This window comes from Papilio xuthus, unplaced genomic scaffold, assembly GCF_000836235.2.
Source record: "Papilio xuthus unplaced genomic scaffold, Pxut_1.1 DF826945.1, whole genome shotgun sequence".
In the NCBI taxonomy this organism is placed as follows: Eukaryota; Metazoa; Arthropoda; class Insecta; order Lepidoptera; family Papilionidae; genus Papilio; species Papilio xuthus.
The window spans coordinates 5,638,414-5,654,175 of NW_013531704.1; the positions used below are offsets into that span (position 1 = coordinate 5,638,414).

At 33.6% G+C, this 15,762-nt stretch overlaps 3 protein-coding genes across 4 annotated transcripts in view; 2 read left to right on the forward strand and 1 right to left on the reverse strand.

Annotated features, from left to right (window-relative positions):
* The window catches only part of LOC106121351 (Brevican core protein triforce), a 62,823-nt gene extending 58,691 nt beyond the window's left edge, over nucleotides 1-4,132 (reverse strand). For both annotated transcript variants that reach the window (XM_013316982.1, XM_013316981.1), the window contains exon 1: nucleotides 3,842-4,132. In XM_013316982.1, the coding sequence (XP_013172436.1) occupies nucleotides 3,842-3,941 (100 nt within the window). In that variant the 5' untranslated portion in view covers nucleotides 3,942-4,132. The remainder of the gene's footprint in view (nucleotides 1-3,841) is intronic.
* Nucleotides 4,133-6,456: 2,324 nt separating this feature from the next.
* On the forward strand, nucleotides 6,457-9,652 carry LOC106121047 (regulation of nuclear pre-mRNA domain-containing protein 1B). Its single transcript, XM_013316531.1, has 6 exons — nucleotides 6,457-6,695; nucleotides 6,928-7,164; nucleotides 7,344-7,570; nucleotides 7,898-8,006; nucleotides 8,967-9,142; nucleotides 9,422-9,652. The coding sequence occupies exons 1-6, from the start codon at nucleotides 6,545-6,547 to the stop codon at nucleotides 9,566-9,568; spliced, it is 1,047 nt and encodes a 348-aa protein (XP_013171985.1). The 5' UTR covers nucleotides 6,457-6,544; the 3' UTR covers nucleotides 9,569-9,652.
* Nucleotides 9,653-11,226: 1,574 nt separating this feature from the next.
* Nucleotides 11,227-15,411, forward strand: LOC106121548 (sodium-dependent serotonin transporter). Its single transcript, XM_013317258.1, has 12 exons — nucleotides 11,227-11,516; nucleotides 11,632-11,691; nucleotides 11,882-12,125; nucleotides 12,366-12,570; nucleotides 12,721-12,859; nucleotides 13,071-13,199; nucleotides 13,377-13,602; nucleotides 13,981-14,093; nucleotides 14,277-14,402; nucleotides 14,626-14,823; nucleotides 15,086-15,214; nucleotides 15,353-15,411. The coding sequence occupies exons 1-12, from the start codon at nucleotides 11,502-11,504 to the stop codon at nucleotides 15,374-15,376; spliced, it is 1,608 nt and encodes a 535-aa protein (XP_013172712.1). The 5' UTR covers nucleotides 11,227-11,501; the 3' UTR covers nucleotides 15,377-15,411.
* The last annotated feature ends 351 nt before the right edge of the window (nucleotides 15,412-15,762 follow it).

A 15,762-nucleotide genomic window follows, 5' to 3' on the forward strand; every position in this document is an offset into this window, starting at 1 on the left:
TTTAAAAGACTTGTATCACATATCATTAACAATATAACAATAATGATTTTAATAACAACGGAATATAAATACACTATCAGTGATCGAGAGCGTCTGTGGCTCAGGGGTCAAGCACTTGACTTGCAATCCGCAGGTCCTGGGTTCGAATCCCGCCATGTACCAAAGTGTTTTTCGGTTTACATATTTACAATAATCCGACGTTCTTACGGTGAAGGAAAACATCGTGATGCAGCCTGCACATATCTGAGAAGAAATTCAAAGATATGTGTGAAGTCAACTAACCCGCACTAGGCCAGCGTGGTTGACTATAGCCTATATCACCTTTAACTTAGGGTAGGCTCCGAGCCCCTCGGTGGGGACGTATAGTGAGCTGATGATGATGATGCTGATACATACATTTTAAGGATAAAACAAACATCAAATTGATATATGAAAAGTTCAAAGCTAAATTAGATTCTTACTTATGTTACATTTGTTACGGTTGACAAGGTTTAAGTAATAAAAGTATAGTGTAGATTCATATAAAACTTTTGTATTGAAAAATATCTCGATTTAAGTAACATTAAAATAATAGAATAAGATTTTAAAGTATTATGCAAGATTGTAGGTAAAATTACTATAAATAAAATACAAGACATAAAACAAAAAAGATTAACAATGTACCGGGCTATATGATAACCAGAGTGTTTTTGTTTTATTTTTAATAAAATTGTTACCAACCAGTTTTTAAAAAACGTATTTATCTAAGTATTTTTTACAATTGCCAACTATTTTTTGGGTGACTTAACCTGTGAATAGAATCTTCGCGTTACGACAAAGTGCTAATAGATATCGCTGGGAGAAAGTTTAACAAACATTCTTCAAGTTTTTTCATCCGATAACATTTTATCGAGATTTATCGAGATTCTATTTAATTTAAAAAATGCCTTTTTTACTCTTTCTTCTTTAGATCTCTCTTAGATTATTTTATCTATTAATTAATATTTTTGATTACGATTTTAAAATATGTAAGATAAATGTTACATGAAAATAATCGAGAATTGCTAAGTATAGAAGAAACTCCGACACTGTGCCGGTGTACTGGTACTACACTAGCCTTAAAATGTCGACATTTATGTCCCCTCACTAATCATTCTGACACTTAAAAATTATGAAAAAGTAAGAAACAATTAGTCATACTTAACTACTTAAGTATAAAGTACAATGCTATACAGTTTAATTCTTAATGACATTTACTGGAATGACTACATTCTTAATTAAAATTAACTATCATACTGGAATTAATCACAGGTTGAAAGACATAATTACACGGTCCAGTAATTATATGTTAAAGTCATTTAATATCCGTAAAGAGAACAAAAATAATCACTATGACATCATAATATTATATCATCTTTGCTTCTATAAGCTTTGTATTCTAATAAAGTCGTAAAAATTAGATACAGAAAAGCAAACTTACTAATATTATAAATGCGAAAGGTTCGATGGATGAATGTTTGTTAAAATCTTCAGAATGGCTCAACGGATCGTGATAAAATTATGCATGGATGTAGGCTATCATTTTTTTAAACTCTTATTAACCTAGAGTTTCAATTTTGATACCAATCTTTTAAACCGAATGTTCACATTACTATTAGTTTTTTATAGGTTGGCTGTACCTATTTTACTGTTGTACAACATTCTTTCCAACGAAATTAAAAAAAAAATATTACTGTTTTATTTTATCAAGCAAACACAGTAATATTAAAAATAAATCACTTTCGTATGTAAATCAGGCTACTAAGGGTTAATTCAGCGCGGATAGAGTCGCGTGCGATATCTAGTTAATCAATACACGGTAACTATGGACAACCGTTGATGGAACATTTTTTAAAAACGTCATGCTATTTTGAAAAAAGAATTTATCAACAATTTGTTTCAATACAACTGTGTTTCGACAACGGAAAATGACGGTTAATTAAATAATATACAAAATAGTTAATTAAAACCATTTCAGGAAAACGTAAAACCTTAACATTTTAGTTAATTATACATTAAAAATTAAAGATAGTTAATTTTTAATAACTTCCGAAATGTCTGCATAACTTTGTAACTTGGCTTTGGTAAGAACTTATTTATGTCACCTGACCTTTATACTATCGAAAATATAAAATTTGCTTTCTCACATATAATGTGTCCTGCAAATTATATGAATTCTTATTAATAACTGTGCCATAGGTAATTAAAACAACTAGAGAAAAAACTTAACAAATATTGTCATAGTAAATATACATTTATCCGACGTTCTTACTATAAAGAAAAACATCGTGATACAACCGACATATGCGAAGAAATTCAAAGATATGTGTGAAGTTAACTAACCCACAGTATGCCAGCTTTGTTGACTATGGCCTAAACACCCTTAACTTAGGTAAGGTCCGAGCTCCTCAGTGGTGACATATAGTGAGCCGATGAAGAAAATATCATAGCAACATATGGTAATAGATTGTAAAAGTGTGGGCAACATAAAGCTAATACAATAAGAACTATCTTACAATGGATATTATGTTTTATTTTACATAGTTTTGTACTAACAAAACTATGTAGTTTATATGAGTCATTGTTATGGACCGGCAAACGCCTTCCTTCTTTTGTAGTCTATGACCGTACTTTAATCTATCCAGGTCATAAAGATTGTGCTTTTCAATATCAAGTTCAAAGATACTTTTGATGGAAATCATTATTTCTCTATTTCCTAATCATTCGATTCAATAGACATATTATGAGAAAACATATTTCAGATAACAACAACGATATTATCACGGCAGTCACCCAGAGGGGCAGGCAGACCACGAACTTGCATTTGCAGCGGTTCTGACAAACCTCTGTCGCCTTTTAACATTAATTAATATGAATGTTTAGTGGATGGATGCATGGATGTTTGTTTGAAGTTATCTCCAGAACGGCTGCATAGATGTAGAACATAGCCTGGAAGAACATATAGGCTACTAATTAAGTTTTTTTTAATCCCGCGCAGACGGTGTTGCGGGCGACAGCTAACATACGTAAGCAACTTGTACTTGTACAAAAGCAAATATCTTCACAAACAGTATATCTATATGTATAATCAATATATCTTAACATATACTTAAGTCTGTCATTAAGTGGCGAGAGAAATCTCACTCGGAGTTGTGTCACTAAAAGTAAAAGTAGTATACGTAGGCAACGGATCCCAAACACTACGTAGTACCTACTTATAATCACGGTCAATAGTTATGTAACACGATGAAAGGTGTTCCGACTCAATCAAACATCTGCTTTGAACATGGAGAAAATTAAAAAGTAAATCATAGTAAGGAGTAACAATTCGAAGTTTAAAAAATTATGATTACATATGTAGTGGAAATAATTAAAAAAATACGCAGAATTATTTTTTTATGTTATACATTGTAATACTTTATAGGATTTATAATAAGGTGTCATTGGAATTCAACTTTGTATATATAATGATTCTCATATAGCCCATTTTTTAACTTGAAATGCAACCAACTAAAAAAAATATATCTATCATAAAGTTTTACCGTAATTTGTTAGATTTTAATAACGTGAAAATAGACAAATATAGAAAAAAGTTCAATAAGCACAATTGCAAGATATGCATTTAAAACATCTTCATAAATCTTTATAATATATTTTATTGGACGATCCAATGCAATGAGATTGCGTGTAGTTAATCACATTTTTGAACTATAACTGCGAAGGTCATTAGTGCTATGGGAAAATCAACTTTAGGATTGTTAAGGCAACATTCTTGTCCTTTTAATAAAAACTATTTTTTTTCAGTAATATTTGTTGTACTCACCAAGGTCTCGTTGATTATTGTTAGGCCTTTGAGCACTGGCTAATAAAACTATCGATATTAAAACTACACTAGACACGTAACTGAGGCTGAAAAATTGCATTTTTAACACGCTATTTTTATGTGAGTAAAAAATTGTAAAAGTAAAAAATTTAATACGAATCGAAAGATGTTTTGATAGCAAAGAGTTTTTATTGCTAAAAAAATCGAACGTTCGAATTTAGAAACTCGATTTCATTTTCGCGCGGATTCAGCGGACGCGGTTGACGGTTGCCGCGTTCCGTGGTGGCCTTTTAAAACTGTACTGAGACGAAGCGCGCGAGCGCAGGTGCGTAAAACAACGGAGAAAGATCGAGTGCATCAACGAAGGACCATAGTTAAGGTCCCTCAGTGCACCTTAATATAACACAATAAAAACTATTTTACCAAAACCACCATAATAATATTTCAAGCTAAACCAGTCCATAAATTAAAATTAGATGCATCGCATTGCAACGTCTTCAACAAGCAAGGTTACGATTAAACATGCCGATGGAATCACTTCACCTATAACCAAGAGTTTGTTGCACCAAAATCTCTGTATCAAACATATTGGCATCCCTGTCATTATCTTTGACAAATCAGAGATGACAATATGTTTTATACGGGGATTTTGGTCTCAGAAACCCACGGTAACTAAAGCATTTTTTGTTTACTTTGTGACGACACGATCAGTCCTGTCAGAGGCAAGTCGCTTTGCAATTAGTATCTAGAAAAGTGCGATTTTCGTCTTTGATTATAAATCAATATGAAAATTATAACCCCTGACAATAATGTATTAGCAATCTAAACCCAAAGACTTGCACAACTAGGTTAGGGACCTACTACAATGCTACCCATGGTTTTTAAAGCAAAATGACAGACAATTTGCGCTTAGCCAGTGAAGTTATAAGTAATATTCAGGTCTGGATAGTCCATTAATTAAACTTACGTACCTAGGTCTTGTAGACCGGAACGTACTAAGGCTTGCACACTAATACTTGATTACACAAACTTAAATGAACTGAATAGCAGTGTAACCTAATTTGCAGTCTAATTTAAAAAGCATATATAAAAGTACGACTGTCTTAAGTACATTGTTAAAAAATATCTGCATGTTACTTTTTAAATATACAGATTATAGTATAGTTTCTTTTGTTTTCTAAACTTTATAGCTAAGAAGAGATACTCTATAAAATATTAAAATTTTGTGGTTAATTGAAGTTTTTACGTCGGTTTAATTTTTAATCCGCTTTTCATTTTTTGTGTCTGGCAGTCGATATTAAATGAAGTCTACACATATATTTAGTTTTAATAATTAAAATATCTATTTAACACGTTAGCCGCCGTGTCGGACTATATGACAAGCTAATGTTTCAATCAGGCCGTGTCGGACTATGTGTCCGACAAGCCATACTTCCATTCAACACCTCGCTGTGGCTTGTCGGACGCTTTTTAATCGAATTGTTGTTGTTGTATACAGCGTGACCGGCAAGGCCTCATAAAGCTTATAAACAGCGGGTCATTTTTTTTCGGTTTTCGTAAAATCATTCTGGCAGGTAACGTGTTAATAAGCATAACTACAAATCCTGACTGCTGTATTACTAATTTTATGTTTCTAAAATTGGTAACCACAAGCATTCAAAGACGCATACAAATTATAACATCGAATTAAAACCGGTTTAAACATCACAAAATTGATGTTAGTACCATGACGATGATGGTACGTAAAATAAACTATGCAAATCTAATCGATATGAAATGCTTATTATACCGGATTTGGAAGGACACAATTTCGTTAAAAAAATAACCTTCATTGTAAAGATGTGAGATGTAAACTTCAATCTATATGCTCGTACAGAACAATCGCTATAAGTGGAGGACAAGAGGAGGATCTCCCGTACAATCATATAGCATATTTATGCGACGTTATCTACAACAAATATTTTACATTGTGTGTAGCATTTACGTCAGGAAGTGTCTTGTTAATATTTGAACAGATTCTTAAGAAAGTTATGAGGGTACTGTACCAACGACCTCAACATTTATCAGCCATGTCAATTTCCTTATAGGACGATTTTTTTTCTTTGTTGTCTTGTTACACGACTGAAGTATGTAACCATCGTCTTTTAGATCTTATCTTCATTAAGTCCTAGCAGACCTTTTCTTTTTCTTGTAGTATTTAAATTTTGTGACATAAATCAGACAATGAAAAATTGCCCTCAGTTGGAGTTCAAGGTAAACCCTCATAATTATCATGGGTTTCCACAGACAGAGCACACGATTTTGTTTACTTCTTCTGGATAAAGTAAAAAATTATTCGACCATTTTTATATCAGCTGCTGATAATAGTAAAATATGAGCGAGGAAATTGTGCATGCGAACATGGATCCTAAATTTTATTGCCTACATAATTTGATATTGATTCACACACCTTTCAACTATATTAACATTTAATAACTTCCAATAAGTGTAATAACTTCCAATTATAAGCATAATTAGAGCGAAAAAGAAAACAAATCAAGCAGCTAATTTCTTAACTAATTTATTTTAGTCTGTTTTCAAAACGAACACGAACGTCAGTGCCTTCAGTGTCAAATTCGAAAGAAAAAAATAACTGTCAAATTATTTTACTTCGCGGTGGAAATATTATCCGTTTGTTGTTATAAAACTAATTTTAGTTGCGCCATGGCAGGTTTTACTGAAAATGCGTTGGTTCGTAAACTACAAGATCTGAATTCAAGTCAACAAAGTATTCAAACGTTGTCTTTATGGTTAATTCACCATCGCAAACACCACGCTGCCGTAGTCAAAACTTGGTTTAAGGAATTGTTAAAAGGTAACCTGTAATTTCCCTTTAGTGCATCATAACATTTAATTGTGTCTCATAAAATCAGTGAAATTATTATTTTGAATAAGGAAAAAGATTTTTATTGCAATAACTTTGATTACATAAATGGTATTCGTCAATTATCGAAGTTTCTTGAATTATTATATATTCGATTTGATGACTCCTGTTGTCTAATGTTCTACTTAGAACTTAATGAAGATAATAAGAAATATTCTTTTAGCGAAAGATAGTAAACAACTCACATTTATGTATCTGGCTAATGATGTGATACAAAATAGTAAAAAGAAAGGTCCAGAATATGGCAAAGAATTTGGCGAGGTCCTTGTGCCAACTTTCCAACATATGGCCAAAACGGGTATCAATGCAAAAACCAAGCAATCACTTCACAGAATACTGTCCATTTGGCAAGAGAGAGGTGTTTACGATGCTGACAAGATACAAGAATTTAAAGAAGCAAGTAAGTATTGAAGCATTTTTATAGTTTTAAGATATCATTATGAAAAGTATTTAACCTTTACTACATTTTGAAAAGTATTTGATTGAAGTCTGCATTGTTTAGCTCTTGACACAAATACACTCATATTTTAAAATAAATATTTCAAATTTGAGTTTGTTATAATGTTTTATTTGTTCCAGTGGATCCGAATGATGCAATACCTAATCAAGCAACTAAACGTAAAACATCAGAGGTAAAGGAGGAGGTAAAAGAGACTGAGAAAAAGCCAAAGTTAGAGAATAAAGAGAAAAGAGAAAGACGTAAAAGTGAAACAAAAGTGGAAATTGATGGTCATGTAGAGACACATGTAACACTTAGTCCAAAAACCCCACCCGGAGACCCTCCGGAACCTGAAGAATTAATTAAGGTATATTAAAATAGATTGTAAAATATTTTTTTTTAAGTAAAAGGTCAATAAACAAGTTCTAAAAAGTAACAAAATGTAGCCTTAAAATTCTTACTCATGAAGTGAATTTAAAAAATGAAAATATTTAAAAAGAAAACGCAAAAATAGAAGGCAAATAAATGTTTCAAAGAATACATAATCAATGTTATACAAAATCTCCAAAAAGAAAAATTTGGACATTACCATGAATCCATGTTGAAATATTTTCCTGCTGATATACAATATTAAATCTAAGGAACATGGGAACTCTACCATTTTCCAATTTTAAAGACTCATTATCTTTTCCAGGCTTTATTAGAATTGGAATCAAGCGCATCAAGTGATGAGGCGGTGAGAGAAAGGATCGCCTCCCTTCCTCCGGAAGTATCGGAAGTTCAATTATTATCTAAGTTAGCAGGTAACAACAATCCATACCACAGACTGCATCAAGCAGTTTTTGTTAAAACAATTATACAAATAAATGTTGATACAAGCAAACATTTTGTTTCATTTATTACACACATTTACTGTTTTATGCAGTCTGCAAATATTTGAACACTATAGTATGATATCCTTATCTGGTCCGGTGAGAAAAACTGTTAAGCACTCCATATCAAAATTAAAGTGCCAGTGTACCAGTCAGACTGTAGTTACCTTGTCTTTTATCTTTCTATGCTCAACATTATTTTCAATATTTTCCAACAAGACATATTGTCATAACAGCACTGGTCACACCGGGCCACATAAGTTTGTAAGACTATGATACTTAAACTTTTAAATCTGTCCAAATTTCAATAGAATGATAAAACATAAGTCCACACACACACAACCAGTGAAGAGATACATATATACTACAAAAAATTAAAAATCTATGAACCTACAGTCATTTTCTTATTGTGTAACTTCTAGACTTATCAGCAGACTATAGTTAAGTACAAAACAGTGTAAGGTTAGAATATGCAACATGTTTATAATTTGAAAACTATAGACAGAAAAATTAAATATAGATATAAAAATCATTGTCTTTGATCTGGGGATGTTAGTAGTCAATAACTGGGGACTATTATGCAACACTCAGTACCAAAATGAGGTTATCTGACCTAAACTACTTGAATAATACTAGCCTTTAACAACTATTCCAGTTAATTTCCACAATGGTTGGACTGATTTTGACTGGACGTTTGCGGGAAGGTAGCTGATTCATGCGGGCATATTATAGGCCAGTTTTTAGTCCTGCACTGATGAAGTCAAGTTATATTAATACCAGTGTTAATAGTAACACTGGTCGACTATAGAGTCGAAATCCACACATTAAAATAACCACTTCAAAATCAAACACCCATTCCATTGAAATAAATGTTTCAAACATTTATTTCAGATAAGGAAGCAGCGCTCAGTCTGAGTACTGTGGTGAATTCAGCGGTGGAACTGCTGGCTGAATATAACCTGAGGTTGTCCGAGGAGTTGGAGAAGAGAAGGCGGGTTGCGGGCATGCTCAGGGACTTCGCGCAGGCACAGAGAGACCTCGCCAAACAGGCGGAAGCCCGTCTAGAGGTATGTACTATTATGTACCTGTGGAGTTAAATCCCAGTTCCACTAGAAGTCCCACTCAAATAGTAAAATCGAACTTAAATAATTAATTACATTGTATTACTTTGCATTAAACTGAGATGGCGGTTGTGGTTGATTACGGAATAGTGGAAAAGGGGTTTTAGCACGAACGTTTATGGAAATGGGCTGTGTATTTGAATATTTTCTCCTATAGTTCTTTCCGCTTAATAACGTTAAAAATATATTATTAAAGAAAATAAATAAAACATAATTTTCTTCCAGGAATATAATATCAAACTGCAGAAAATATACGCAGTGAAGGCTGAAGTGAAATCACACATAGACAATTTGCCAGATGTGTCCAGATTGCCTGATGTTACCGGAGGTCTAGCACCTTTGCCTTCAGCGGGCGATCTCTTCAGTATTTGAAGTCTATACAAACTTATTTTAATATTATGTATATTAAATACAATATTGTATACAAGTTATAGCTTGGGTAATACAATGTGTGGAACTTTTAACATTGTATACACAGAAATAATTCATTAATTTTTCGTTTTCATGTAATGTAAGTTTAAAATATCGCTACTTTAATGTACAATTTTTTTTTCACGAATATAATTTTAACCTAAATTCTCCAAAATAGTGAGTGAAGCTGTCTATAGCTTGCAGATGCGTTGCCTACTTTTAATCGACAGAGGAAAGGACACACAGAAAGAGGATTAAACTCCTTTTCCATAATTATAATACCTTGCAAGAAAAGGGTGGGAAGGATAAGAGGAGTAAAGTTAGGCTTGTGCGTGCTTGGACGCACAGGCCTCGGACATTATGACGTCTAAGCTAATAAAAAGAGTAGAAATAGCGGTTTTATAATTTGTCTATTGATTACTTATTTAATTTCGAATCCATCACCAAAACATTTAGAGTCAAAATAAAGTTTAAAATTTTCTATAATTAAAAAAAAATAGTTAGGTTAGTTTTACATTGAAGAAGCGAGATTGATATCGTAAAAACATGTGCCTCTTAATGTTAAAAATAATTTAAATGCTATAAAAAAATCTGCAAAAAATTACATTATATCTGGGAATTGATGACGTCACAATTAAAAAAATATAAATTTAATTGATTAGAAACATAATCCAATTTACGCTTTTAAAATTGCAATAAAAGACATTTAGGTAAAGCAATAATTTTAATGGTTTTAGTATTAATTTTTTATATAAGCTACTAATAGTAAAGGTACCTTATACTATTAAATATCATTATGATAATAAAAAAGTGGTAATTTTATGTTGAATAAAAGGAGTTTAGCGATTTGAATAAAAATTCCATAATTTCTAATCAACTTCTGTTCCTTAGAAAAAAAAATCCTCTATAATCTATGACAAAGCCAAAATGCGCGCATTTTTGGATGCTTAAAAAATGTTTCCTGACTACTTTTATTAAAAAAAACTATATTTTTGGGCTGATAAGTGATTCAAACTATGTTATCAGAGACGCCGGTTCCTAGATATTAAGGGCACATTTGGTACAAATAATATGTAACCAAAAAACTTTAGTGAACGAATGGTGTTTTTCATATATTTGCACCAACCATGTAAACGACAATTTTACATATTTTTTTGTGTATACTTGTCATGTAAAAAGTTCTTCATATTATTGATTTAGTTTGAATTTGATTTGATTTTTGAAAAACGGTGCGTATCAACTTTATTTAGTTATATTGTATTGTTGGACATTGTGTGCTATGTTATAAGTTAAAATAAACAATTGTTTTATCAAAAGGATATTTTTTCCAATTTCTTTTTATTTAATGTGAGAAATCTACACTAAGCGACTGTGTCAAAAGATTACTAGTGCCAATATTAAAGTAAGTTTTCAATTTTCCTGGAAAAATTGATAAAAAGGTTCTGTACTATTGTAAAGCCAAATATGGATATTATCCGTGCTGCATGTTGTTGCTGTCGCGTTTAATTCTGTCCGAAAATATGTAAAACCTACATGAACTAATAACCTACAGGACAAAAAAGAAAAAAACGTAAAATGACAACTACAGCACGAAAAAATGGTATTGTGACAAAAGGTTTTTGACATTGACAGGGGTGCTAGTGAGCTATCATAATTTAGTTTAACGTATGGCCGCCGATTCAAATATCCTTGTTGGTCCATACAAAGTGAATAGAATCTTGTAACTCTTTTTTGACGTTGACAGAGGGGCGCTAGTGAGCGGTAGTTTGACTTATACCCACTAAGTCGGATATTCTTGTCGATCTGACGATTTTTATGTCACATCTTACGACCGATTTTGATGTTCATTTATAGAAACAACATTTTATATTATTATTCTTATAATTTGTAAACTATGAGCGAAAGTGTGGTATGTATGAAAAATAATATGTAGGAACTAACAGATCATATCTTGAATATATTTGTTTGAATTACTCCTAAATATGAATTTGAATTAAATGTGTGTGTTTTTTTATAATTTTTAGAGTTCACGTACGAAGAGTTTGAGTGCTTCGACTTCGTCTGAAACAATAGAAAATCCTTTTGTAAGCTATCACATATTTTTAACCACTACACACTTGGGTTTCGACGTAACGTAATTAACATCTCTCTTGTCTTAAAACATAGTTAAAAATTTGTTTGTGTACAAGTCTTTATTAAGTGGAAACACAACGAAAATACTAAAAAGCTGTTTTGTTTTTTTAGTTTTCATTATATTTTTCTTATTACTCTCAGATCAATGACCGTTGGACGAACAACATAAACTATAGACAACTCGTAATGTCATCTTGTATCGGTATAGTGCAAGTGTGGTGGCACCCTTATTTACACGATATGAAAAAATTCATACCTTTCATATTTCTATACAACATTCTGAGCGTAATCTTCGGCTACCCGCTCATGTATTTGGAGCTGGCTCTGGGTATTGTTACAAAGAAAAGTGTTATCAATTGCTGGGATTTGTCGCCGGTGGCTCGAGGTACAACATATAAATAAGTTTATTAATTAAACATTTGAACCGTAAATTAAAAAAAAAATCGTGGTATATTTGCATAAATAATCTATACGACGCTCCATCATCTACATGGACTACCTACTCGCAAGTTTTTATAAATCTTAAGATTTTGGCTTAATTCTTACAGCCTTTCGCCTACCTATGGAGAAATTACAAAATCTAAACTACGCTAAAGCATGTTAGTGATTTAGTTACGTCCCTCAGGAGTGGGTTTCGCAATGCTGGCGTGCTGCGCGCTGACGGCGTTTGTGTCGGGAGCAGTGAGCGCGTGGTGCCTGGCGCTGCTGGTGCATTCAGCGCATGCATTCCTGCCCTGGCTGCACTGCGCCGCGACTGCGCAGCCAGCCTGCGCCGCGCGACATCGACCCCTACCGGAGAGCAGCGAGACTCCCGCACAGTCGTTCTTCTTGTTTGTATAGTAGAACTTTTTACAACTAGCGTTCCATTGACCGAGCAGGTTTCGGCTACTCTGCTTCGATATAAAAATTACACTGGAATCCATAAACAATTTAAAGCTTATAAGTAATTTGGAAAAGGAGTAATAACGTGTTATTTTTAGTAATTTCATCTTGAACTTAAAACGCGACGGGCTGAAGGGTGGTCTGGGCAGCGTGGTGCCCGAGCTGGCCGTCTACTACGTCATCAGCTGGCTACTCATATACTTTATCGCATTCAAACGCATATACAGCTACTCTAAAGTAAGATCTACAAAGTATTTGATGAGTTTCTTAATTACGAACATTTTCATCGAATCATTTTCATTAATTCAGAACATTAGTAAAATTTCATTCACGTTCTTGATTTATTTTAACGACTAGCGGATGTTCGCAGGCAACACTGTCACTGTTTTGGTCCACTCCGATGTTTCAAGGTCATGATTTCTATTAGCATATCTTTACTTTCTTCCAGTTGGTACTATTCAAAGATGTGCTGACATATTTCGTGTTACTGGTGTGTGTGCTGGGCGCGACGAGGCTCTCAGGCGCCGCCGCCATGTTCAATGAGTGCGACTGGAATGTTCTGCTTGAGGGCACGCAGGTATACTGAATAAGAAAATTTGGATGAATCTTTTTAATCAAGTACATTTGAAATCGGGAATCGAAAGAATGAAATTTAACACACAATGTAGCCTGAACAAAGACGATTTCCATGGGATAGATTACTCTTCGAAGAAAAGTCGTACTTCGGGTCTATATTCTGTCCTGTTTTTGATAGATATGGCGCGACGCTCTCGAGTACTCGCTGGTGCAGATGTCAATATCCCAGGGAGTACTGGTGATGCTGGGCTCGTACTGCCCGAAGGCGCCTCACACACTGGCCACCACAGCACTCCTCACCTTCCTCGTGGCAAAGACTAGCTGTATGGGCAGTGCGCTGCTGCTGGGCGCGGCGCACGGAGCACTGCGCACTGATTATGATAACGATACTAATATATGGAGCGGTGAGAATGCTATACTTAGACCGTTCTCCCACTAAACTAGTCAGGATTCTAGTTGAACAAGTCCTGTATTTAGAAGTATAAATATCGTAGATAACAGTCGCAACCAACAGTTGAATACCTATAAAAAATGGCGCTTGTCGTGCCATTAGAAGAGCTTTAAGATTTTTATTTAGGAATTTAATTCCAAAATCGAGAGGACTATTATTTTCTTCTCCACGTTCCTTGCTACCACTTTTTTTTCGTTTAAAGGCGAACTTCACAGGAGCGGTAATAAGTCTTCACTTGTTTTTTGGGGAAATGAGCAAATTAGTGTTCCCATACAATATGTACAAATTCTCAAAAATATTGTAACTTTTGGTATTTACCACGTTTTTTCAGGTTCGTCGTCATCAATAATACTATGGGCAGATTACGTAGCGAGGATACCGGGCAGTCAGTTTTGGTCGGCTCTCGTCTTCTTCACGCTGTTTGTCCTCTCTGTATCCACCACGGTATGCACAAGTCGTATTGCGGAGACAATGACATAAAACATATCATTTTTTGCCAAGATATGTTAATATCAATGTAAAAAAATAAGAAGAACTGAGATCCGTAATTTTGATGTTCAAGTTTTGATTTTTTTTTTGTATTCTTGAAAATTCAACAAGAAAGTTTAATTATAATTTTCTTTACAGGCTTTACTGCTGCAAACAATAATGTCGACGTTCACGGGTCACTCCATACGTAAGATTTCGTGGGCGTTCCTTGTGGCGATCTGTGTACTGTTCTGTTTTATTGGCGTCATGACGATTTGCACACAGGTAACAATATTCTATAAATTTTACGCTAGGACCTTTCGTGTGGATTTTTCATACAGAAACAACACTAAGTAATACCACATACGAATAGTTGTTGGTTTCTGAGACTGAAACAACAAATAAAATAAACATTTAAACGGAGATTTTGGTCTCAGAAACCCAACGTAAGTAAGATAAATGAGTACGGCTATAAAAGTTCTAGACATTCGGATTTTCTTTTCTCTAGGGTGGTCTCTACATCCTTAACTTCCTAATATCATGGCCGGTGTCCAAAGCGCGCGCTCCAATAGCCGCCGTCGTGGCTTTTGTTATCACCTACACGTACGGACAGACCACATTCTGTGACGAGATATACTTTGCGGTCGGCGAGTATCCCTGCATGTTTATGAGGATAAGTTGGGCTCTAACACCTTTACTGTTTTTCGTACGTATTGTAATTTGAAGATTTCATTATAATGAAATAAATACCGATTATGACCATTTAACAACAAAATATCGTTCATGAGAAGCAAGTTACTATACCAATAACTGTACGACTACCCCAAAAAATAGCAAGCGGCAAGTTCCACTGTCATAATGCACATTATTATGTCTTTTTTAGGAAAATTAAAATAATTAGTTATTTTTTTATAGTGGAAACCCACATTAAAATGGTGACCAACTTAACGCAATTTAACTTTTCAAAGGTGGTATTAACTGGCGTGGGATCTCTGTCGACATTCGAAGCGACCGCTGGCTTGGTGTCGCTCGGCTTGTGTCTGGTGGCCATTCCTATCTTCATTATTTTCTACTTCGTTTTCAGATGCAGAGTAAGGGTAAGACATCTTTGTGAATTTAATATTAAAAAGTTATGACTGTAAAAAATCTGCTATATGTAAAAAAAACTAAAGTTTTATCATTACTTCCTGTGCTTAGTTTGATATTTTTCTAAATACTAATGCATTTTATTTCAGAATATCGTGGACGATGTAAAATGATGCAGTAACATTAAAAATAAACATATTTTTTCCAACGTCTGTTTTTATTTTTGAATAAGACCTCATTCTATTTTAAAACTCGAGCAAATGAGACTGCAACAATCAAAATCATTTTAGACTTATTTTTTTAATGAAAAACTAGCTGACGCCCGCGGCGATATATAAAAAAACTTAATATATAGATAAGTTTAATAGAAAGCAGCTCTTTAAGGCATAAATCGAAAAAAATAAATAGTATCCTTTATCCGTCTCTAAGCTACCTCCTAACCAATTTTCAACCATATCGGTAAAGCCGTTCTTGTGTTATTAATAGTGTAACTAACACGACTTTCTTTTATATATATAGATATTTTATAGACGACAGGGAAAATGAAGGGACAGATAAA

Excerpts from the sequence above, each read along its gene's own strand:
- LOC106121047 (XM_013316531.1), top strand. The coding sequence starts at position 6,545 with ATGGCAGGTTTTACTGAAAATGCGTTGGTTCGTAAACTACAAGATCTG. Across the intron at positions 6,696-6,927 it reads GTTTAAGGAATTGTTAAAAG|CGAAAGATAGTAAACAACTC; the intron begins GTAACCTGTAAT and ends ATATTCTTTTAG. Across the intron at positions 8,007-8,966 it reads ATTATTATCTAAGTTAGCAG|ATAAGGAAGCAGCGCTCAGT; the intron begins GTAACAACAATC and ends CATTTATTTCAG.
- LOC106121548 (XM_013317258.1), top strand. Across the intron at positions 12,860-13,070 it reads GCATATACAGCTACTCTAAA|TTGGTACTATTCAAAGATGT; the intron begins GTAAGATCTACA and ends ACTTTCTTCCAG. Across the intron at positions 15,215-15,352 it reads TTTTCAGATGCAGAGTAAGG|AATATCGTGGACGATGTAAA; the intron begins GTAAGACATCTT and ends ATTTTATTTCAG.